Source organism: Limanda limanda, chromosome 18 (assembly GCF_963576545.1).
Source record: "Limanda limanda chromosome 18, fLimLim1.1, whole genome shotgun sequence".
In the NCBI taxonomy this organism is placed as follows: Eukaryota; Metazoa; Chordata; class Actinopteri; order Pleuronectiformes; family Pleuronectidae; genus Limanda; species Limanda limanda.
This window is the reverse complement of record NC_083653.1, coordinates 13,693,750-13,717,684: the sequence shown is the minus strand read 5'-3', so window position 1 is coordinate 13,717,684 and position 23,935 is coordinate 13,693,750. Positions and strand designations below refer to the sequence as shown.

Below are 23,935 nucleotides of genomic sequence, written 5' to 3'. Positions count from 1 at the left end.
ACGGGAATATTTTTTCATCAAGATCCATGAAATTTATCGACCAGTAGTTTGTGTAATCTTGCATAATAGTTATATTGTAATCTGGCTAACAAATAATCCAACCAACAAACAAACGGACAGGGGTGCATTATTTCCTGAGAAATTCACAAGAATGACATATCTCACAATGTCAGTGAAACTAAATTCTGGATCCACACCAACAAGTTTTTCCAGAGCCATACCACATACTTTCCAGGTTTGTTGGTTATACTTCCTGTAGTTTTTGTGTAGTTCAGCTCACAAACAAACGCAGACAAAAACATGACCTCCTCAGCAGAGGCAATCAACAAAACCAATCCAATAAAAACACGAGAAAATACAGATTTCGGCTGATTAAGCACTCCATTTATTTCCAGTTGGCTCCTCCTGTTAGTAAAATGGCAGATGCATTACTTCATATATACACATGACCTATAAAAATAGACAGGCGAATGAGGGACAAGCCAGAGGAAAAGTTGCTCTCATCATTATTTACATCAATATAGAACATCATATTTTAATCACACTATTAACACAAAAACAAACAATGGACAAACCTATAATATAACAGATGTAGTGCTCAACGTAGGACACTGCTGCAAACCTTTCTTTTTTTTCTAAAACATCGATGACATCAAAGAGAACCACAGACGCCTCATCACAAACAAAGCAACTTCTGAAAAATAAAACATGGCTTCAGTACAATTTACACTGTTTACAGCTGAATATCCTCGTTCACCATAATCATGAACTGCCCACTTAACAGAAATAACTTAAATATTAGAAAACCAATAATCTGAGTGAATTCATAAATTGACCGTTAGCAGCGTTGCTGTATCAACCAGAACCCTTATTTTGGAATATCATTTTTTACATTATCCTCTCATTCATTTTCCTACCGGGCAAAAAATATATAACATCAATTCTTATTTGCATCTGCGCTGTGATACATTTACTGTGTTTTTCCAAAACGTTACGACCTGTCATGTTGATTTGGGTACTTACATGATTTCTTACAAAAATAAGAGCTTTAGTAGAAAAGCTGTTGTTTGGTAGGTTGGTCAGCTGTGGGTTCACATTACGCTCTATAAAATGCAGAATCATTCCCCAGTTTGCACTGAGCTTATCTACAGGACAATTAAATAACCTAATGTACATGTATGAGGGTCGATAACACCAAAAACAAAGAAAAGGAAAACGGAAGACGTGGCTCAGTGCATTAGACAGAAGCTCTGTTGCCTCACCATGCTGGCAAACACAAGGAATTCAAAGCCCTTGAAGCTACGCGTGTTGGTTCACGTCTCTGTCGTATCGTTACTGCTCGGCGGCAAATTGAAAAAGAGCTTCCTGTCAAGAATAGAAAAGTTCAGTTTGTCTTCTCGAAAAAAAAAAAAGCACTTGGAAATACTGTTGTCACGATGCAAACCAAATAACTCAAGGCAGATTTTCGTCCACTGACCGGGACACATTAAAAATGAACCTGACACTAGACACGGGGAGGCTGGTGGGGACTGTACCTTCAAACGTATGAGTGTGTGTGTGTGTGAGTGAGAATGTGTGTGTAGAGGGTGGTTGAGCCAGCACACACAGCATGGTCCTCCAGGTAGTGAGACTCAGGTACTATAAACACTGTTCTCCCTATTTTCAGTTTTAATGTAGGTTGTCTGTTCGGATCACAGTGAGAGAAGGTCAGTTATCTCTGTGTGGTTATGTGTTATGTGAGACACTTACAATAGTGTGTGTGTGAGTGTGTGAGTGCATCATCGCGCCCCAGGACCACCGGGACCCTTGCCCTTCCTGACTGCACCGGGGCTGCTGTGGTGGTGGCTTTGGGGCAACTGTTTTTGGGGGCTCAGGCCGGTGGACGTGCCCCCTTTGGCCTGGGGGGAGGAGCTCCTGCTGGGGTTGAAGGCCGGGCTGGTACCAGACCGGCCCAGAGAAGGCTGCAGGGGACTGGAGGCAGCGAGGCCGGCTGGAAGGGGGGGAAGTGTCAATGTCAATGTCAGCTTTATTTATAAAGAACATTTCAAACAACTCGGTGAAAAACATTAGCATGTATTGATTCTAGTTAAAGGTTCCTCATAGGGTTGTAAGGATTCTGATACTGAGATCGATACTGCGATACAAATGTCAAAAATAGGACTGATGAAACGAAACTCATTAATTTCCCTATTAATTCCAAAGCACATGTATATATGTTAAAGTCTTAAAACACCTATTTTGGTCCCATCAAGAACGAGTGGTCATGCCTGCTTTAAAAGTTAGGCCAGTTGGCCAATTGGCTCTAGTCAGAAGTGTGGAAACACTTTAGTTATCCCCACAATACACAACCTCCAATCTGAATCAATACAACACAATATTCACCAACCTCCAGAAACACTGTAGCCGTAAGCAGCGTAAGCAGCAGCTGATGCAGCTGCCGCACCAGCCATCGCTCCGGCCATCGCTGCCGCGCTGCCCGCTGTCGATTTGCGGCTGCGTCCTTTTCCTCCCGACTTGGTCCCGCCTGCCGATCCTTTGGGCCGCCCCCTGCTCCGGCTGGATCGGCCCCCCCTGCCAGGACTGATGTTGTCCGAGGCCGAAACACCTGAAGACGGAAGGAAAACACATTAAATGACAATTGCCACAATGTTAATCCACTTGCTGTAGCTTATTTTGATAATCCCCTGGGTAGACTGTTATGGTTTTTTTTAAGGGCCAACTGTCAAATTCATACTCCAAACAAATAGGGGCCAGCATTTTTTCCTGGAAGTTAAGGCCTACTGTCAGAAACAATGAAATGCAATAGACCAAAGAAATCCAAAACCGTAAATCCAATCCCCCCAAGAAACGGACATGATAAACAGTTTAGATTTCAACCAAACCTCTGAAAATAAGAAGCCTTTGTCCGAGAGTTAGTGGCATGGGGACTCATTAGAGAGGTCTTGGGTTCATAGCCTATCATAGAATTTAAGGCTTTTTCCAAAATCTTGGTCTCTTATGGATCAGCCTCTCCCAGCTTTGGGCCCCAGTCACTTCCCTACTCTGCTGACCCTGTTCCATCATCCCTGTGTATGACAGTTTGCTTTGTGCAAATTCGGGGACAGGGCTCAGTGGACACTCACAACCATGTTTCAACCGCCACCCTCATGTTTAGCTAACGTTAGCTTGAATAGCTTGGAACTCAGCACAGCATCAAACCTGCGTGGATTGGCGAGGTACAAAGTGTTATAACGAGACAGGCCAGGACTAGCTGGTTTGCATTCAAACCTCAAAAGATATCTCTTAAAAAAAAAGAGACACAGTTTCTTTCAGATAAAATCAAACTAGTGTGGAAATCGCATTTAAACACAAAAGGCAATTCCTCAAGTTGGGCACACAAGTCTGTGTCCCGTTTAATTTTGCATATCAAAACACTGAACACAAAATGGTGCTGTCCCTTTACCCAGCAAGCATTAGGCTCAATGTCATCACCCACATAGGATATTTAAAGGGGCCACGATCCCGGCAAAGTCATACTTATGCCTAACATATTAATTAAATAACAGCATGAAACAACAGTGTATAGAACCTAGGGATGGGGGGAAAAATCGATTCAGTTACAAATTGCGATTCTTGTGAATAACGATTTTAAATCGCCATGCTGCCTCCGAAATCGATTTCAAAAATTAAAAAAAAAAAATGTACATTTTAAAAAACAAACAAACATATTTATACCGGTTTATACCGGGGGGGATATATGGGGGGAGCAACATCACCCCAGAGCATGTTGACCAGCTCTTGTTTTTGCACAAGAATCTAAACATACCCAAGCACTAGCTTTGCATCGCCTACATGCAAACAACAATACCCTACTTTTTCTTTATTTCAAAGTTTATATTTTAAGTAACCTTTGTTCATTCTATTTAATTTACCTTTTATTTATTGTTTAAAAGTAGCCTAAGGGGCATACATTTCTTAATCTGTCAGTTTGTGTGCAGTTGACAGGGGCTATACAATAATAGGGCACATTTTAATTTATTTTCTCTATTGGCTGCCCGGCAGTCATTAAGTTAATGTTAATATTTGAAATGAAACTTGTAAAGCTCTAAGTGAATTTGACTGTGTTGTATTTGAAGGTATGATTCAACATTTTTCCATGGTCCAGTATTTAAAAAAAAAATAACCAAAAGAAATCCCAGGAAATCGTAATATCGAATTGCAATACTAACAGAATCGCAATACCCAAAGAATCGCAATACATATCGTATCGCCACCTAAGTATCGTGATAGTATCGTATCGGGAGGTCCCTGCCGATTCCCGTCCCTAATAGAACCACACTAACAACAAGGGTGAATTATGTAAGTCACATTCACTGCACTAGTCTATTTAAAAATCTTTCAACGCACACATTGCCCCTTTAATACTTTAAATACATTTTGAGTAATTAATCCGTTTTCAGTCAGACTAGACAGAGACAGAGTTCGTCCGGATGATGTTCTGTCTGCCCTGGCCTTACCCGAGTCCTTTTTACTGTAATACAGAAGAATTATTACACGTTAAACTATTACTTATCATTACCACAAGTGCAGGCTCCAGCAAAAACAAGAACCCTACTCTCATTTTCCATACTGTTTGCACAACTGGGGCCAGCGTCTGCCTAATCCTGACTCCTTGGGTCTCTCCACTCGTCTGCATGTTTTACTCCACACGCTGCGGTGAGAAACCCCTCTATGGGGGGAGCTGAGTCCATCCTAACCCTAACACACAGGCACAGAGGAAAGAAAACCTCCACAAATCCCCAACTCTTCGTCTTGCCCTCCCTCCAGAGCCCTTAATGTCCCTCTCCCTCCCTTTATTACGTTGTTGTCCAAGTTCACAGATCGCTCCCTGATTCTAACCGTCACGCCGTTTTGAAAACCTTTCATTACGACATTATCGGCGTCTCTGAAAGCACCGACTTTCTCCCAGCATGTTGGGCCTGGTTAGCAAGGGCCATCAATAATCCTACTGGCAGCAAAACATGGGTTTCAGTGAGGCAGCATGTATTTAGGAGGGATTAGCTTATTGCAAAGCGTCCAACACACAGATACAGAGGAGAAAAAAAACTATACGTTCAGTGTTTATCTGGCTTTCATGGTACAGAACATCCTGACAAAATAACACCCTCATAAATCCAAGTAATCAGCTGTAAAATACATATGAGATAACAGACTATTTGTCTCAGTGGACAGGAGCCTATTCATGTTTTCTTGTTGACCCTTGACTTTGTTAAGCACTTTGGTCAACCAAGTCATTTTGAATCTGCTATATAAATAAAGTTGACGTTGACATATTAAAACACGGGTCCGGATAGTGAGGAGAACATAACAAGTCTGACTTCTGTGTGAGGCGGTGACCTTCTTGTAAGTCGCTCCGATTTGCTCCACCACCCTTGTTCTAACACGATAACACTATCTCATCGATAACACACAGGTTACGTTCTGTTTGGCAAAGTTGGAGCTTGTAGAATTAAGGGCAGCTGAAGAGATTACATGTACCGAGATTATCTTTATTTCAACCATCAAATAGGACCATGTGGACAGTATGGGTTATACTATTTGTGACGGGGTATAGGAATGTCCCAAAGTCCACGTGACTTTGGGTATGTTGAGTTTTAGCTAATAATTTGTGTGGATTCAATGGTGGAGAACTTTATTCAAGTAAAAGTATAAATACCACAGTGTTTATAACAAGCATACCACAGCAACACTTGCAGTGGTAGTCAGCAAAATAATTTAAATTTAAAACTGTCAAGTACGACAGATATGAAGGAATATCAGAGTCCAACACTTATTTACACTTCGCCATAAACGCCATGTAGAGAGTAACCCTGGAAATGACAAATTATCTCGTAAATTACACCTGATTTGATAAGCTTGTCATTATTTCAGGAGTCCAGTGGATTCGTACAAGATACAGCAAAGAAAAAGAGAGAATCCACTGAGAGAAATGATAAATTCCTATAAATAAAATTGCGATAGAAGTAGTGTTAAATGAACTTGACCTTGTATATAATAAATTAACATATTTAAAATTCAGATTATTAGGGCCCGAGCACAGACATCAAAGGTGTCTGGTGAGACCCTATTGAAATTGTAAGGATTATTATTATTATTATTATTATTATTATTCAGGCAAATGAATTGGCTTTTTGAGGGCTTTAACATGCTCAACTTCTTACCAAAATTTGCAAAAAGTTAGAAAGTGGTGAAAATTTATGTATTCTGAAGGAATTTTCAATGGGCTTCGCAAAATGGCTCAACGGTGCCCCCCGAGACAGCCCGAGACCCCCGGACGGTGTTCCCATTGACCGATCTTCACAAAAATCAATACACAGGTGTATTTGAATTTAAGACTCTTTAAGACCCGTTGGAAAACTCTGATAGATTGTGGTCATACACCTATGAATTGTATAAAAACGTGATGATGTAGCTGTCAGATAAATGTAGTGGATTATAAGTATAGAACTGCATAAACTAAAATGTGCAAATTGGTCAAAGGTCAAATTTTGATCTGTTCTGATTAGCTTGTCATTGTTTCAGGAGTCCAGTGGATTCATACATGATACAGCAAAGAAAAAAAAAGAATACACTGAGAGAAATGATAAATTCCTATCAATAAAATTGCGATAGAAGTAGTGTTAAATGAACTTGACCTTGTATGTAAAAATGTAACATATTTAAATGTCAGATTGTTGAATTTAAGACTCTTTAAGACCCTTTGTGGTCATACACATATGATTTGTTTAAAAACTTGATGATGTAGCTGTCAGATAAATGTAGCGGATTATAAGTATGGAATTGCATAAACTGAAATGTGCAATTTGGGCAAAGGTTAAATTTCAGTCTGATTCTTTTGTTCTCTTACCATTCATGTTGTCTGAGACTGATCCCGACACGGAGGAGGGGGAGTTGGTGGCGCGCGACTGCGGCGCAGAAGACACCGGGTCGTCCACGATGACCAGCATGTCGCTGCTGCTCTCGTCGGCGTCGGCATCCGGCGGCAACGAGCCGGGCTGGAGCTCGCTGCTCAGGGAGATCTGGCCGTGCACAGGAGCACACACAGACACACACACAGGCTGGGGGTCAGCACCGAAAGGAACGCAGGAAATCGGGCCGGTACAGTAAAGGGAGGGGAGTCGAGGAACGTTGTAAAGGAACAATAAGGAGATGGAGGATAAAGGATCATCAGGATGTCAGGGAAAGAAGGAAGAAAAAAGGGAAAGCAAGAGTGATAGAAGGAAGTAGAGGGAAAGAAAGAAGCAACACGCGGAAGGAAAGGAAACAATAACAGATATAAAGAGGAGGATGAGAAAAGAAAAAAAGGGTAAGAGAAATTAAAAGCACGAAATGCAGAATAAGAGAGAGTGAGTTTGTGGATATCTAATTTAATAAACCATTAACAATCCCCTGTAACATAAATCACAGTAACAGCCTTTCCCTCCTCAGTCGGTGGAGATCCCCCTCACCTCACTGAAGGGACTGGGCATGGCCGAGTCCATCTCCACGCTGATGAAGGAGTCGTCTCCGTCTGCAGAGAGGTTGGAGTTGTCGGCCGAGGGCGCGTGGGAGATGACGAGGTTCATCTCCTTCTTCCTCTTGATCTCAGACTCCTCGTTCTTCTTATGCTGGTAAGAATCAGAAACCGGGAGGAGGTGAGACCACCGAGAGCCTTGTTAGTTTTGACATTTTTTCTATTCCATTTCCTTCATGGAGACACATCTCAAATCCCCTAGTCTTCTCTTCAAGGCCTGTATCGAGTGTTCCGCTGCTTGGCCTGTCCGTCTGTCCAACACGTTTGCAAAGACAACCCAGCAGCCAGGGGCCAGATTGCTGTGTAATCTGGTCCGGGTACGGTCCCCAGAGGAGGATCTGTAATGATCCCGTCGACCTCCTGACCTCACATCAAGCACTAATTTGGCCCATGACAAGGAATCTCAAACGAACACTTGGATTTCTATCAAATTCACCGTGGATGACTGTGATCCCCGGGGAATAAATGCTTTGGGGGCCACCGCCTCATCTTGCCATTAGGCCAAACTTAAAACAAGACACACAAAATAATCTAAATCTAAGAGTCAGGTGGCAAGTTTTAAAAGAAGTCTTATTTAAATGAAGAAATGTTTTTTGGAGAGAGATGGAATGAAGTTTCCTTTTCACCATCTCCATTCCTTCTCACCAATTTGGTTTCTTCTTTTTTATTCTCAACATTCTTCCTCGAGCTCACACACATACCTTCTCAGCGTACTTCTCCCTCTTCCTCTTGCGCTCCTTCACCTTGCTGCACTCCTCCTGCTGCCTCTTCTCGTCCTGTCTCTGCCGCACTGCAGGAGGAGACACGGCGCATTATTTCAGATTCTTCATTCCTCTGTGAGGTTTGGCTTTTGTGTAAAAAAAATATGTATGTGTTCTGTAAGTGTGTGTGTGTGTGTCTTTAAAACTCACATTTCTTCTCCAGCTCGTCATCGTCCAGCAGCAGGCTCACCACCTCCTTGGGTTTGAGTGCGTCTGGTTTAAAGTTGCCTCCAGAAATCACCACCCGTTGGATCTTATCACACAAGAACAAACAGCCTTAATGAACTTGCATCATGATGTTCACTGTTACACACTGTCTCTATATTACTTATATGGGCTGCCTTTCTTAAACACTTAAATTCAAACTGTCATATTTGTTGTGTTGTCTTGTGTTTCTGACCTCGCTCTTCTCCTTGGCTCGCTGCAGGATCCGCTCCTCGATGGTGCCCTGGCAGATGAGGCGGTAGACGGTCACCTGCTTGGTCTGACCCAGCCTGTGAGCCCTGTCCATGGCCTGTTGGTCCACTGTGGGGTTCCAGTCACTGTCGTAGAAGATAACCTGGAGGGGGAGGAAAAAACTTACAAGTTCAATAAAAAACGTCACATAAATTTGATCTGATTTCACATTTTTCTCTTTCAGATCGTTGTTGGCTACGTGCTTCCATTTGATTATTGTGATGATGCGAGGGAGCCACTCCCCTTCTGTGACCTCTGAGCCTAATTACAGCGGCGTGTTACCCCATGTGAACTGGCCTTTAACAAGACAGATGTCCCGTGTTAATCATCAGTTCAAACTCATTGTCAGGAAAGCTAATCCCACTTGATCGGGGCTATAGGGACACAAAGGGACATTATGCTGAGAGATGTTGATGAGCGCAGAGATCATCATTTATGCATGCGTGTCCTACCAGCCCCCCCGGTGCACACACATCCGCACTATATCATCATCACTTCAACGTGGTATTACTTCCGCCATTTTCACCCCTGTGCATTTGCTTTCGGTTGGTTTATTTGTAAATTGGCAGGATTACACAAAAAGAACAGAGCGGATTACCACTTGGTGAAAGGATGTGGTACGGCTCAGGGAAGAAACATAAAAAAATGTTTCCCTTTCCTTAACATTGTGATATGTTTTTTTTCAACACGTTTACTGTCGTCCCAGGGAATAATTGAGGGAGGTTGATGAAAAAAGAAAAATCATATTTATCTATTAATGACATTATTATATATATTAAGATAACTGATATCTATGAGTGTCGTAAATCTGCTGCAGCTCGATGGAATTTCAAGGCACTGTTGGGCCTAGGCTTAAGTATGTGCTCTAATGTTTGCCATCCAAATTCAAACGTCTTGAAATACTCTCTTTTCTGGCTCTGTTCATTCCGAGAAAAATACTTATGCTGTTATTTATGTGCTATATAAACTTCCTCGAGTGTGTCAGTGACTCACGGTGTCAGCGGCAGTCAGGTTGATGCCGAGCCCTCCGGCCCTCGTACTCAGGAGAAACACAAAGATATCCGTCCTGTGAGGTGGTGGTGTGGGGAGGGGCGGAGGAGAGAAACAAAGAGGGAGGGAGGGAAAGGAAGAGACAAACATAACTCAAAAGGATATCGTTTACAAGTGGGGTTTAGAAAACAAATACCCATAAATAAAGGCATTAAATGAAGTTATGGTGCAAGTTTAAGAGCCGTCCTTGGGCATGAAATCCTATTAAAAGTTATTGGGGTAGAGTGGCGTGGGAAACAGAACGTGCATTTGATACCAACACTAGAGATCTGCATCTACACCCTCTACAACAAGAGTCAGGATAACGCACCCTCAGAGCTGCGTGCTAATGTAAAACAGAACCTGTGGGATCGATAGAAAAACCAAACGCACACATGCAAGATTAAACTGTTCTCTAATTGCTGCAATATTCAAAAGGGGAGATTTACAGATAGGTTGGTGAAAGAGGGAGTTTGGTTTCATGCACACGGTCGATTGTATCTACCCACCGACTCTGGAAGTCAGCCACCATGTCTCTGCGCTCGGAAATCTTGGAGGATCCGTCGAGGCGCATGTAGGTGTGCTTTCGGTAAACCATGTACTCCTGGAGAAGAAAAGGACACAATAATTAGGAAACCCGATGAGACAGTTTCACAGCGTTGACCGTGCCAACGTGTCCGCCGTCTGCCAGAACCAGGATCAAGCACGGTCCCAGCTCTGAGGATTCGCTCCAAAAAGTTAATATTGAAGAATGCTTTCAATAACAAAATGGTCACATGCAATCAGTGTGACGATTTACTGAAGCTGCAGAGGTTGCTTTTCAACCTTTTCTACTTCCCCCCTGCACAGAATTCATGACTAAAGCTTTTGAATTGTACCAACGATTTAGAAACCGACAAACCAAAGACTTGTCGTCCAAAACTTGAGGAAACAGGAATCTCAAGCTGTTTCTGCTCAGGAAAAATAGTTATTAGAAACTGTATTGTGAATTTAATAAGTTCTCAAACATGCAATTCTCTTCAAGTCACTCTCTGAGGTGCAGATCAATCCTGCAGGTCTACTTCTTAAGTTCCAAGGGTTGAGCAATATGAAATCCTTATTTTTAGAATTTCTATCCAACAACTGGATTTGTGTCCAAAATATCAAAACAATACATTTCCTATGCATATTTACTGGAGCTGAAACCTCGATACCAGCCCACAGAGACACATGCAGAAACTGATATTCCATCCCCCCCAAAGTCTGCTAAGCTGTGCTCTGTGTGAGTATTTGTGTGTGTATTTGTGCGCTGGTGTTGGGTCTAATGGGAAGAGGTTCTCCAACGAGGGGGTCAGGGCAGCAGCGGTGATGAGGTGGCGCGTTGATCTCTCTTTAACTGCTGCCCTGAACCCCCGACCTCCTGCCAGACACATGTCAGTGCCCCTTGACCGATGAGCCAGTCACAATTACTGCCGCACATCACAACGCACCTAACACAGTCATTACCGATAATATCAATGATTTCAGCGACCTCCTGTCACGAACCTCGGGGTCCGCCCTCTCCCCTGCACGTGTGTCTGGCTCCGCTCCCCCCATCTGCTCCGAGTGAACGCTACATTAGGGACCATTAGCAGCAGAGCTCGCCAAAATGCTGCTAACCTTGTTGAATCAGGTTTTGATATCTCGCCAGAAGGATGCTGCTCTCACAAAAAGTCTTACTCAGCGTTCCTAATCTACATCCAAGTCATCAGAATCAAAGTTTTAAAGATCTCCCCTGTCATGGTTTAAATCTCGTTACAGCTTTAAGTCACTTCGGCTATACGCACTGAAATCTATACCTCAGCAGCTGGCTAGTTTCTCCCACATGTTGTTGGAGTTGTTAGTTAATCACAAGCGACGCTGCTCTACTGTACTTCTGCAGTTTGTCATGTGTTGCAAATGTTTTACATCAAGATGCGGGTCCACGTTAACCTTTAACAGACCAAAATGTTCATCTTGTTCAACTAACTGTCAGCAGCCTATTATAATCCTATTAGCAGAAAAAAATCGTTATGGGTGTGATATTTGACAAGCAACCTGAAGTGATGTATGGGAGGAGGAAGACTTGGGAATACAGACGTTTGTTTAAAAGCGCAAAGAAACGTCCTGTTTCGGTCTCTGTATTTCTACTCTCGGTCTGTGGGGTTGGAGCTTTAATGTGCATGACAACCGCCTCTGAGAATAAACAAAGAGTGGCAGCCAGGTTGAGCTCGACTTCCCAAACAATAACGAGCCCCACAAGTCCCAGGACTGTGTGGTCACATTGCGTTTTGATTGTAGTTATTAGGTCGGGAACAGAGTGTGCGTGGCCGCGGTCCGTTCTCATCCTCATAAATGTAATAACAATTGAAAGAAAAGAACATCATGGGGTTGCTCTCTAAATAAATGACTCAACAGTAAAACAAACTGTTGCAACATATTCAGCTAGCCAGATCTCTGGGTGTGTTGCATTGTGGGTAACATCTGTGCCAGATTTTGCCAAGTAGGGATGCGTAGAATTCAAAAACTTATTTCTGTGCTTCTGATATATTGATTATAGGAGGTAAATGCCAATACTTTAAATCTTTTATGTACAGCAATTGTTACTATAATTCCATTACCATAACCTTTATGACAGAAAATTGTAAATTGAGACTTGATATTTTACAGTTTAACCATAAATAAGATTAAAGGAAATAAATATAAAAAGGAAAACACAAATACAAACAAATATATAGAACTTGAATTCAAAAATAAATATTAAGATTAAATGTAAAATGTACAAATAAATGCACCTCTTTTGTGCCTTGTTCATTGTATTATACAATTATGATGCTTAATTGGTCTTTAAAGTAATTGCAGATAAGCGAACAAGCACATATAGGCCGGGGGGGTGCTAACATCTCTGGGGCTTCTGCAAGGTTCACACTGTTGAATTTATAATATCGAGATAAGACTTTATGATACCACATGGAATTAAATGGTTCACCATTATTCTCACCGAATTAAGGGAAACCTTTGTCTATACCTAATAGTATTCGTCCCTATATCGCATTGTTTGTCTTTTTCAGGCAATGCACAGCCTCACAGTAATTACTAATCAGATAATTAATTACATCAATTTGTCCAGATCCTAGATAAGCAGCAAAATGCATGGATTGATTAGCCAATTAAAAATAATGAATTCTCTCGAGAGCTGCCAAAATGTGTAATTTGATTGATTAGTTAATTATTTCAGTCGTTTCTCAAGGTCAAGTATCAAACATTTGCTGCTTTAAAAAATGTTTACAATTTGGAGCTTTTTCCTTTGACCAAATAAAAGCAAATTAACAGAAATTAACTGAAGGGGAAAAAACAGCATGCGTCTTGTAGACTTTTTGAAAACTGCACAGTCCGGATTATTGTGTGTCTCAAGGTTGACAGCCGCAAAACAAAAACCTCAATGACTCATGAACCCAATAACTTGGCTTTTCATTCGCTGTCACAGTTTACACATTATGTTTATACCCACAGAAGAGTTGATCATTTATGGTAAAATAATCCTAATGTATCAGACTTAAATCCATGTTGCATATGCATAATGAGTCACTGTATCCCACTTTGTTAGTTGATTATGAAAAACAGATTAATTCAATCAGAGCTGTAATCTAAGCTGCAGACTTGTCGTACAGCTAAGTGCCGCCTACGCAGCCAGACACACACAACCCAAGCGAGAGGGCAGTGACTTGGCGGTCCCGCTCTCCAGCCGACCGCTGCCAGAGCAAGCCAGCTATGTTATTTTTCCTCCAGGCCACCCGGATCCCGATGATCCATCACTTGACGACGTGATGTCACCAGAGGAACGGGCAGCCGACCGGCGACGAAAACAATGACGCTAATGACAGAGATTAGCATCGGCCTCTCCTCCGCTCGTTCCCTCGGTCACAGTCTCGTGTTCGAGGAAATCAACTCCATCTGCAGAATTTTTCTATCCCCCACGACCACTGAGCGAGATAATATGTTGGGAGGACAACTAAAACCAGATTGGACGATTAACAGCGTATGATTTCATTTGTGGGTTTATTTAACCCATTAGAGCAGGCGATGCTGTCACAGCCCCATTTACTGTATGAGGTCACCTCTAAACATGGCGCTGCTGTATTGCCCCATTAAGACAGGAAATCGTAGCTCGGAGGGACGACTGAAGGTGGAAGTTACACGAACACCAACACAGAAAGTCCGGCCTGCTTTTTCGTCCTGAGCCTTTTCACCACCGCTGTTTTCATTTGGCCTCAAAACACAACGCAAGATTTGGCAGTGAAAACACGGTACAGTGCTGCACCACTGTATGACATCATGCCAGAGGCCTGTTGGCTCCATAGAGATGTTTGCAACAAATATGGAAGCAACAATGGAGCCCAGCACTGAGGCTGTCGAACACACCATCACCGGCAGAATTAGTTTGCCCCATTGTTTTCTGACGGTAAACAGTGATGGAGATTTTAAGCTAAAATTTTGTCCAAGCTTAAATCAGATGAGAGCAAACAGAGACGTTTAAAAAAACAGAGAAAGTGTCTATGAGTGTGGTGGAGTGGTTTCCTTCAACGTGAATTGTTGAATCACCAGTCTCTCTCTGCAGTGAAAATCCGGAAATGATGTATTCCACAGTGACAATGTTGGACTTTACTTTGAAAAATCTCCAAGTCTATCCAGTAAAAATGTTTGATATTCAGTGTGTAGGTAGTCAGAGAGCTCCTGAACACAGGCATATCATAACTTATTGAGCAAAGTGTTTTTACAGTACTTTGAAGTATCCTGAAATTATCTATTTTCTACGATCTCGTATCTGCGTAAAGGTAACAAGTTTCGTAACAAGGAAAAAAACATTGTGTATTTATCTTTATTTTGTTGTCATCCCCTCATCTAGATTTGTCTTGGGTTCCCCTGCGTTATTTGCATCTCCTCAAGGCCCTTGCCACTCCCAGCTCCCCCATCTCCTCACCCCCCCCCCCCCCCCCAGCCATCCCTCCCATCTGGCTGCCTTCCCTGCAGATATGAGCCCACTAATTTGCCCTGACCTGTTAATTAGCCGTCTAATGAGAGTACTGACGAGGGACAGGCAGGCTGATTCGAGGAGCTCGATAGCTCGCCAGCTAAACAACTCGCGGGGCGGATCATATGCAAATGACACGTTCAAATGTGTGGATGAGGCAATTTTATCTTTTTATTTATTTATGTGAAAAAAATTTTGATGGTTGCCATCTGAAATGTGCAATACCAATTCGATTTTTGTCTATAATAATAAAATAAATCAACCGGAGAAGACCAAGACCAATGAATAGTTGAGGGGAAAAATAAAAAAATCCAAATATTTAACCGTGCAGTGAGTGTTGTGACGTCAATATGATTCCTACTTAAAATATCAATATCTATACGGACAGAAGATCCCAGCAAAACCCAACAAACATCATGGAAATTATTGGAATAATAAGCCTGCTCTCACTAGTTTTACCATGCAGACCTCTACCAACAAGGTGTATTGAGTCATTTGTTTCTACTTTAGTGCACTACTGTGATGTGCAGGCTAATAATCCTAAGCCATAGTGACAGTCAATGTCAATTATGTGTATGCTCGATTGATTACTGTAAATAATTTAAACATGGTCATAGTGTTGTAAAAGCTTTTACACTATGTCAAGTAATCTGATATCACCCATGCTTTCCACCAGTCTACAACCAGTTATCAATAACATTTACAAAGACTCAGTGCACCTCCTTGCTGGAGGTCTGCGATCTGTTGAGCACATTTTCGAGTACTTTAAATATTTATTGATTAGTTTACCATTGCCTCTCCCGATGAGTATAAATTAATAATTTTTAACTGTCTATGTAGGCTTTTAACATCTCTTACAGATGGGTTTTGTGGTGTCCTTTGACCTTTCAGTGCAAATTAAAGCCACATTTCAAATCTTGTATTGGCTTTTAGATAGTCAGTATAAATGTTTGTATTAGTTTCCATGAGTCTTGTCTTGTGGATGCGATTGAAGCCAATAAATGGTCGACACACCCACTATACCTGCAGAGAGTGGAGGCGAAGCACTGCACACAAACACACCGCCAGACATTGACCCAACTCATAGGAAATACAGTACTTGTTAAAACACCATCTTTCTTAAAATATCAATACTATTGGATTTGGGTTTTGTACTGGAGGTAATGGCAGGATTTTGTGATTATCTTCTGGTATAGATATACTGTACAGCACTTCCTGTGTGTGTGTGTGTGTGTGTCTGTGTGTGTCTGTGTTGGTCTGTGTGTGCATACCTCCAGCAGGTCAATCATGCGCGTCATTTGGGAGTAGATGAGGACTCGGTGTCCGTGCGCTTTTAGCCGACTCAACAGGATATCCAAGGTGTGGAGCTTTCCACTTTCTGTGATCAGACTCTCCTTATCTGAAAGAGAAAGAGACAAAGAAGTGAATGCTCTGAACATCCTGAAGCCTGAGTGACTGGTGCCTTTGGCTTTATTTTTACACAGACAGAATGTCCGGCACCACATGGTTTCTTGATGGTTCTGAACAAATGTCTAAAGTTGCAGATCATTATCTTTTTCTCATGTAAAGCTAGCAACACCCAAAAACCTTTTCATGTCATTTTGTTATTCCTGATTGCATCTTTCACGTGCTCTTCAACATAACATAATGTTTTACATCTGTTTACTGGTAGAACACATGAAAGCAGCCCACTCAATTCAGAGGTTATCAGGTCTTTCCTAATCAATACAAGTCTTCAATAAGACTGTATTCCCTTGGATACAGATCAGCCCGAGCATTGATCCCTCTAAATCTGCCCCTGATCCGCGGATTGTTTAAATAAGGCTTGTGCCCTTATTGATTGGACTGCCGATGAGAGCGGAGAAAATGAGAGAGACCGGAAGAAATTGCGAGTAAAGGTGATTTACACTCTGTTACACACAAAGGCACAAAGGATAAACAAACAGGCCTAGCAGTTGGTGTCGGTCACGTTACTTCCAACACCACGTCAGGTGCTGTGCGGCCTTCAAATGATTGACCATGGAGGACAAATGGGGACTAATCTGACCGGGGGTCTGCTGTTGAAGTGGCGCCCTCCTTGTCGAGCTGATGAGGACTAAACGTCAACCGACACAATAGGAGAAAGAGAAAAGCACCAGGGCCGCCATCGACCGGGTGACAGGCACACTATGGTGTTTGACCGAGGGGTCGTGACCCTGAGTGGGGAGAACCTAGGGCCAGGTCCAGGGTCAGGGGATAGGGTCGGGCCAGGGCAACTAGAGAGTCCCTATGGGAGAGTCAGGCTTGGCCGCCTTGCCCTCAGCTCAGACACTTGTTCCCAAGCCCCCTTTTTGCACAGAGAAAACCACGTTTATAAATATTTCCATGTCCTATTTCCGTCCTTTGTCAGTGTAATGTAACCAACAGCGTTAAAATCATGTTCCACTCATCCAAAACACAAGGTCGGATCATTTAAACTCGGAGGAGGCCGGAATAATATGAACATGACGAGGTTCAACCACAATATCAGCGAACCACTGAAATAAAACAATTTCCCTAAGACAATCAAGTTTGCACCATGATCCGGCAAAACCCCCTGGATCTCTCTTGACTTTAAACCGCTAAAAGCCGATGCTAATGAGCACTAAGGCTGAACCCTGACCCTTGACCCTTCAGTTTCCCCCCCAAAAAATAGGTCAGGCCCTGCCGAGGTGTTAAAGAGGAACTAATAGAGGAGACGAAGAAGGGAAAGACTCTGGGGAGGTATTGGGAGACCTCACCTCCAGGTCTCTGTGGAGTGTTGTCAGCCCGGACAGACACATGGACCTGAAGTGTTGACACGAAGAGGTTTGATTCAAGATTGTATTTATATATTTAATTTCGCTTTTTCTGGTTTCCGACCAGACAGCCAGTTCATTGCGGGCACAGTTGATGTGCTTTTCATTATTGTGAAACTGAGATGAACTGGGGGTATAATTCTCAAACTCCACAGAAAAAGCAGAAGTACATGAAATTGGAGGGAGAAAGCGGAAGCGGGACAAAGTGAGATAATAAAATATGATAATAAAACAGTAATAGCAAGGGACAATAAACTAAAGATACAACTTTACGGCAGATTTATTGAATGATACACAGTTGTTAAGACATTGCTGTGGCTCAATCTGGTGCGTACCGGGAGACCAGCACACCACAAGCCCAGAGATACAAAAACACTGTGTCCCACCATCAAAGGCCTGTAATTGCCGTTGGCGTCAAGGAAGTGGATCGGTTGAAAAGTAAAAAGGAGGAAATAGTGATACATACAGAGGATTAGACGTGCGCAAGAGAGGAAAAACGGTCCAGACAGAGGGGGGGGACAGACGGAGGGCGAAGGGGGTCTGTGGTGGCTCCGGCTCCGGTGAAGCGGTATTAGCGCGGTGGTGGCGGTAATGTCGCGGCTTTCGACCAGACGGGGCCCTCTCACCACAGGTGCCAGTCTAACCAGGGCCGCTGCTTAGTCAAGGGCACCGAGTGGCGCTGCACCAACCACCCAGATGCAAACCGCCGCTTGGCAACGTTGCAACTGCTCATATGAGGCAGCTCTGCTCCACCGCTGCCACCAATCTGGTTCTGTTTAGCAGATTTGATTTAAGCCTCCAGACTCGGGTGTTATGTTTGAAGATGGGTTAAAGAAATTATCGGAGGATTTTTTTGCGGCCTGACGAGACTAAATGTTGCTTGTATTTAAATTAATTCTTAAAGGGCATAAACTTAAAATGTAAAAATCCTGCATTAAGCAGTTTGACAGTATTATTTTTATTTGATTAATAATCCCTCAGGCTCAGATAAGACCAGATCTGTTGTTTGATCACACTGATCTGATGATATATCCAATGATTTGATCTATGAGGACATCATCTGATCACCAACCTATTTGAATATCAGTGGTATTCAACCAACATGGATTAAGATTAAGATACATTTATTTGTCCAAAACACATGCACAGACATGCACAAGCACACTCATGCAATTGTAGGGAAATTTAACCTCTGCATTTAACCCATCTGGTGCAGGACACACAGAGCAGCCATGTACGGCGCCTGGGGAGCAGATGTTGGGGGAGTAAGGTGCCTTGCTCAGGGGCACTAGACAGGGTAGGGAGAATCCTCTTGGATTTTTGGACAGGTCAATCCAGGTTCGTCTTTTTGTTGTTCCTCCGTGGAGTCAAACCAGAGACGAACCAGAGACCGTTCCTGCCACTAGTCCACCGCCTCTCCCCACTAAATGATGAGTATAAAAAATATGCTAAATAATAGATTGAAGACAGTGAAACGGATGTCCAAATGAAATGGGCAGATTGGTAAAAAAAATAATAAAAAGAAAACAGAAAAATCCCGACCCTGCAACTATCCAAACTCCCTAATGCCCGGCGATGTGGCTTACACAACAAGGTGGCCGGGTTCAAAACATTTAGTGCCGCACACAGAAAATCCCTGTTTCTAAATAGCGCTGCCATACCCTATAAAGCCGTGCCAAGAGAATGAATAATAGTGATTTAGGGAGGGCGGATTTCGGTGGTCTGTCTCATTCCAACATAACACTTGTGGCTTACATTATAAGCTACGTGTGGCTGCAGCGAAATGCACGGCCATTGGTCACAAATGAGAGCGAACTGGATGTAGTGACCACGCATGTAACGTGATTATGAATATGAAGGGATTAAAGTGGACGTGTCTATACATGTAACGTGTGATGCTCCAAAATACACTGGCCAGTTGAGATTCAGTCAAAACATGCAGCTGAAGAAAAAAAAAAAGGAGCCTCGTGATCTCACATGAGTGGCACATTTAAGATGACATATATCTTTATATGAATTACTTATAGCGCAATAAAGTTTGGTAAGCCGACACAAAAACAAAGCACAAAACAAGAGGGGGAATACGAATTAATCATATCAACAGAGAAGTAATAAAAAAGAAAGAGGGGATCATAGTGTTTGTCTAAGAGATATAGATTTTATCTTACTGTTGTATGTGTATGTGTTTAGGCACGTGTACCTGTGTGTGGATGAGTGGAAGGGTTTTTGGGTAGAAGGTAGGAGATGTAAACATAAATGAAGAGAGGAAACTTGGAGACCGTATTTGCAGGAGAGAGAGAGAAAGAAAAGACAGACAAAAGGAAAAACAGAGGTGGAGAAGAGAAAAGACATGTGCCGCAAAAAAGAAATGTGGGTTCAAAAGCACTGAAATGGAAACACAACAACTTAATGATCACACACCGACAGGGACAGCGTTAACACCACACCCCCCAAAAACATGAGCAAATCCCATGTGTTGTCACACCACTCTGTCGTTGCTATGGATACACGTATCAAGCTCTTCGCCACCTGCCCCGCTTTCACAGCCCCCCCCCCAAACCAGTCTAACTGCGGTATTCACCCTGCCCCCCCCCCATCTCCTCCTATCCGTTCCTCCTGCTGACAGATCAGTCTGCACTCCCCTGTCCTTGATCTCTCCCCCTTTCTACCACGTCCACTGTGCCTTCTCCGTCCTCCTCTCTTCTACCACCACAACCCTGCTGTCCCCCATGCACGCCCTCTCTCTCCCCCCCCTCTACTGTCTGTCCCCCCGGCAGTGTAATCCAATCCCTGTAGGGCCAGAGCCAGGGGCCTGACACGGTCCTGACCCAATTAGAGGCCTGCTGCCAGCTAATTAACCCCGGCCCAGCCCTGGTGCCTGGCGCCTGATACTCCCAAACCAACTACTGCGCTAATTTCATTAATACGCCGCTGCAATATTCGGTCCTGTCCTGTGCTCTCTCTCTCTCCCCTCCGCTGCGGCTGCCAAAGCAAAAAAGTCCAGAGCGGAGCAACCCATCAACAGGCCGGGGAAACGGGTCCAGATGCCGTCGAAAAAGAGGAGACGCAGAAGTGAGACCGAGAGGCAAAGGGAAAAAAAAAAGAGTCATCGAGAGCTGATAAAGAAGATGGATGGATGGTTATGTGAGAAAGAGAGACAGATGGGGGGCCAATGGGCAGGTCGAATCAACGATCGGACCGAGCGCCGGCCCCTCACTGTATAATGACACATTACACTGCGCAATCAATAAGTCAATGAGCAACACTTGTTCAGCACCGCCGATGATGGAAATATTAGCCCGACACTACTTGGCTGCTTCTGCACGTATTGACCAAAAATCAGACTTAAACTTAATTTCCTCTCAGCGGCAGCATCGGGACCGCTAAGAGCCAGATGCCAGGAGGAGGCTCTGGAAACCAGGCCCACAGAAAACTGGAGAGTTTGGTTCCTTGTGAGGACTCGATGGAGTTTTGACAGGTGCGTCACCAAAAATCTGAACAGTAGCTCCACTCGGAGGAGCCACACAGACAGACACGCATTTCACACAGCCACAGAAATGTGACCGCGTGCGGCGGAAAGTGAAGGATGGACTCTGTGTGTGTATATATGGAACATGTACATTAAGCATATACATCCCAGTCTGCCCTCAAACATGCCCGAGCAGCACTTCTCCTGCTCCTCTAAAAGCAGGAGAAGAGACAGACAGTCTGATGCGCAGAGGGAGGGGGGGGGGGGGGGGGACCTGACCACACCACGCCACTGTGAACTCTGTCATTAAGATAGATTACCGCTGGTTAGCCTCGGCCAGAAATGACTCGACACGCACCGCAGATGAAAGCTAGCTGGCTGAGAGACCTGGGTGAATTAGATATGACTTGGCTTCCATATTAGAAGATCTCATCAGAGGAGGAGCATAATGCAGCCAATGTCTCCCCCTTCAGGCGACTTTGGGACTTTCTTACGCAAGGCGAGCACTAGTTTTTCCTCCTTGATGACATATTAGCAGCCATAAATTAGACTGGGGAAATCAAAACATCTGCGTCCCTTTTCTTTTTCTTTTCGCTGGGGGTGGGGAAGAAAATAAAAGCTGCAGTCCGCAGACAGTGAGCAGTGCCAGTTCACTGCAGATTGAGGGAGGGAAGAGGGGGGGGGGGGGGCAGAGTCAGGCGGTGGTGGTGTGGTGAGGCTGCCTGTCTGTGTTGTTTTGCGCCTGTCTATCAGAGGCCCGGGGAAGTTTCCTGCCATTTTGCTGGAGAGCAGGGTTTCTTTGAAGGGACAGGAAGGCAGGACTGCATTTCCCACAGCCTGATGTGGGCTGCAGGGCCAGACCTGACTGCCCTCCACCACCACCACCACCACCACCTCTCACACACACACACACACGCATTCAAATAGTTTGCACAAGAAGCACACATAAATACCAGGTTCTTCACCATCTCCGTCACACTCTCCACAGCGGCGGCAGTCCATTCCCAGCTCACAATAAAATGTGCTATAGTGAGAAGGCCGTCATTTTGTGGAACGGCTCCTTCTAATTATTCCAAGTGACACGGGGGCCACACAGACGGCCAGGAGGGTTATTTCTGTGGGACTGGACTGCAGCAGAATCTATTCCCTTTCAAATAGATGCTCAACCTGACACAAAGTGACACAGTGTGAAGCGGCTCTCTGTTTTGAGCCGGTTGTTCTTTCATGTGAAGTTTCCACAGAGAGGCGACCGCAGAAGTGCAGCAAATCTAGCAAACAAACAAGCCAGGAGCGTCTCTGTAATTACAGTGGAGAGCTCTCTCTGCTGTCGCGTCCCGGTGGCTCACACTGGGCGACTGCTTGGGTAAAAGTAGGGTTGCAAAATTCCGGGAATATTCAAAGTTGGAAACGTTCCATGGGAATTAACGGGAATATACGGGAATTAACGGGAATAAACTTGAAATTTTGTGGGTAATTTATACTTACTGTATTTACCTTGTCATATACAGACATAAATATAAACATTTTGTTGTGTCATAGGTTGATTTGAGCCCTGAGGAAACTTTGGGCACTTGACTCTATGCTTCTGCATCTTTGTGTCTTTCTTAACATAGGTCTTTGCACAGTGTTTGCAAATGTACACAGCCTTTCCTTTTATAGTGGATGGGGTGAAATGCCTCCACACATGAGATAGTGCACGTGGCATTGTTCTGTAGAATAAGATGAGAAAAAAGTTTGTAAAAAAAACACTAATGCAATGCCAGAGATATAAATAGTTGGCCAAACAATTGGAATAGTTACATTTATATGTATATATATATTTTACAATTGATGGATAAATTAATGGAAATAGGCTAGTTGAACAATCCTCAATCAGCATGCTAATATATTTCCCCAGTAATATCATCGAAACTTACCTGACTAGTCCTTCCCACTACAGCAAACCTCAATAGCCCTGCTGTAGTGTGAAGGATGCTGGGAATTATCTGTGCATGTGATGGAAGAATGCACAGTGGAGGGTTGAGATTCAACGTGCAGTGTGTGCTTTTGGGAATTTTTCAAAATTCCCAAAATTCCCGAGCTTAATATTCCCGTGGAAAGTTTCCTGAAATTTACCAGAAACTTTCCGCCCCTTTGCAACCCTAGGTACAAGCCTTGGCTGACAGGACCCTGAATGCTTCTCGCTTTCTCAGGAGATCAACACGGATGGCGTCTCGGAAAAGAACATATGGCAGTATCACGTCATCTATGTTACTATAAGTGATTCCATTCAACCTTTTTTCATTATTAACAATGGCCTTCCTTCAGTGAAGTCCTACCATCACAAAAACATCATGAATAAAACACATATCTGAGGCTCAAGACGTTGCTGCTTCAATTGTTTTTTCCTCCTCTGTGGCCTAATTCCTAATAAGTCTTCTGATTAGATTCCTCCGTCGATATCAGCGGGCGGCCGTACTCACGCCATGGCGCTCAAAACAAACAGTCATTCAGCTCTGCCATTTGTTCTAAAAAGGTGTGGGGCTGGGAGTGCGGAGGAGAGGGAGGGTGGGAAACTTCGGCCGAGCTACTGTACATATCTTGGGCCTTGATGTGGCAACAATGTGTTCGGCGGAGGACGGGTGCCGGAGTGTTGGGTCACTTCCTTCCTACCGAGGCTGAGAAAGAAGTGGGAGACCAGACGGACTGAGAGGCCGAAGCGTGATACTGATTCCAGATCAGTGCGTGGCCCTGTCTGTTTAAGGAGAGACGGAGGTGAGGCTTGTCCTCGGCCTGTGAGAGAGGGGGGGAGGCAACGCCGCCGAGCGTGGGAGAGTGTGCGAG

The 23,935-nt window shown here is 43.7% G+C and overlaps 1 protein-coding gene across 2 annotated transcripts in view; it reads right to left on the bottom strand.

The window, feature by feature from the left end:
• Positions 1 to 356: 356 nt before the first annotated feature.
• ino80 (INO80 complex ATPase subunit) overlaps positions 357 to 23,935 on the bottom strand; it is a 41,852-nt gene continuing 18,273 nt past the window's right edge. For both annotated transcript variants that reach the window (XM_061091394.1, XM_061091395.1), the window contains exons 28-37: positions 16,099 to 16,226; positions 10,308 to 10,402; positions 9,763 to 9,835; positions 8,714 to 8,872; positions 8,464 to 8,566; positions 8,254 to 8,342; positions 7,488 to 7,646; positions 6,887 to 7,058; positions 2,387 to 2,605; positions 357 to 1,990 (exon numbers count right to left, since the gene is read on the bottom strand). In XM_061091394.1, coding sequence (XP_060947377.1) covers positions 1,779 to 1,990; positions 2,387 to 2,605; positions 6,887 to 7,058; positions 7,488 to 7,646; positions 8,254 to 8,342; positions 8,464 to 8,566; positions 8,714 to 8,872; positions 9,763 to 9,835; positions 10,308 to 10,402; positions 16,099 to 16,226 — 1,409 coding nt within the window. In that variant the 3' untranslated portion in view covers positions 357 to 1,778. The remainder of the gene's footprint in view (positions 1,991 to 2,386; positions 2,606 to 6,886; positions 7,059 to 7,487; positions 7,647 to 8,253; positions 8,343 to 8,463; positions 8,567 to 8,713; positions 8,873 to 9,762; positions 9,836 to 10,307; positions 10,403 to 16,098; positions 16,227 to 23,935) is intronic.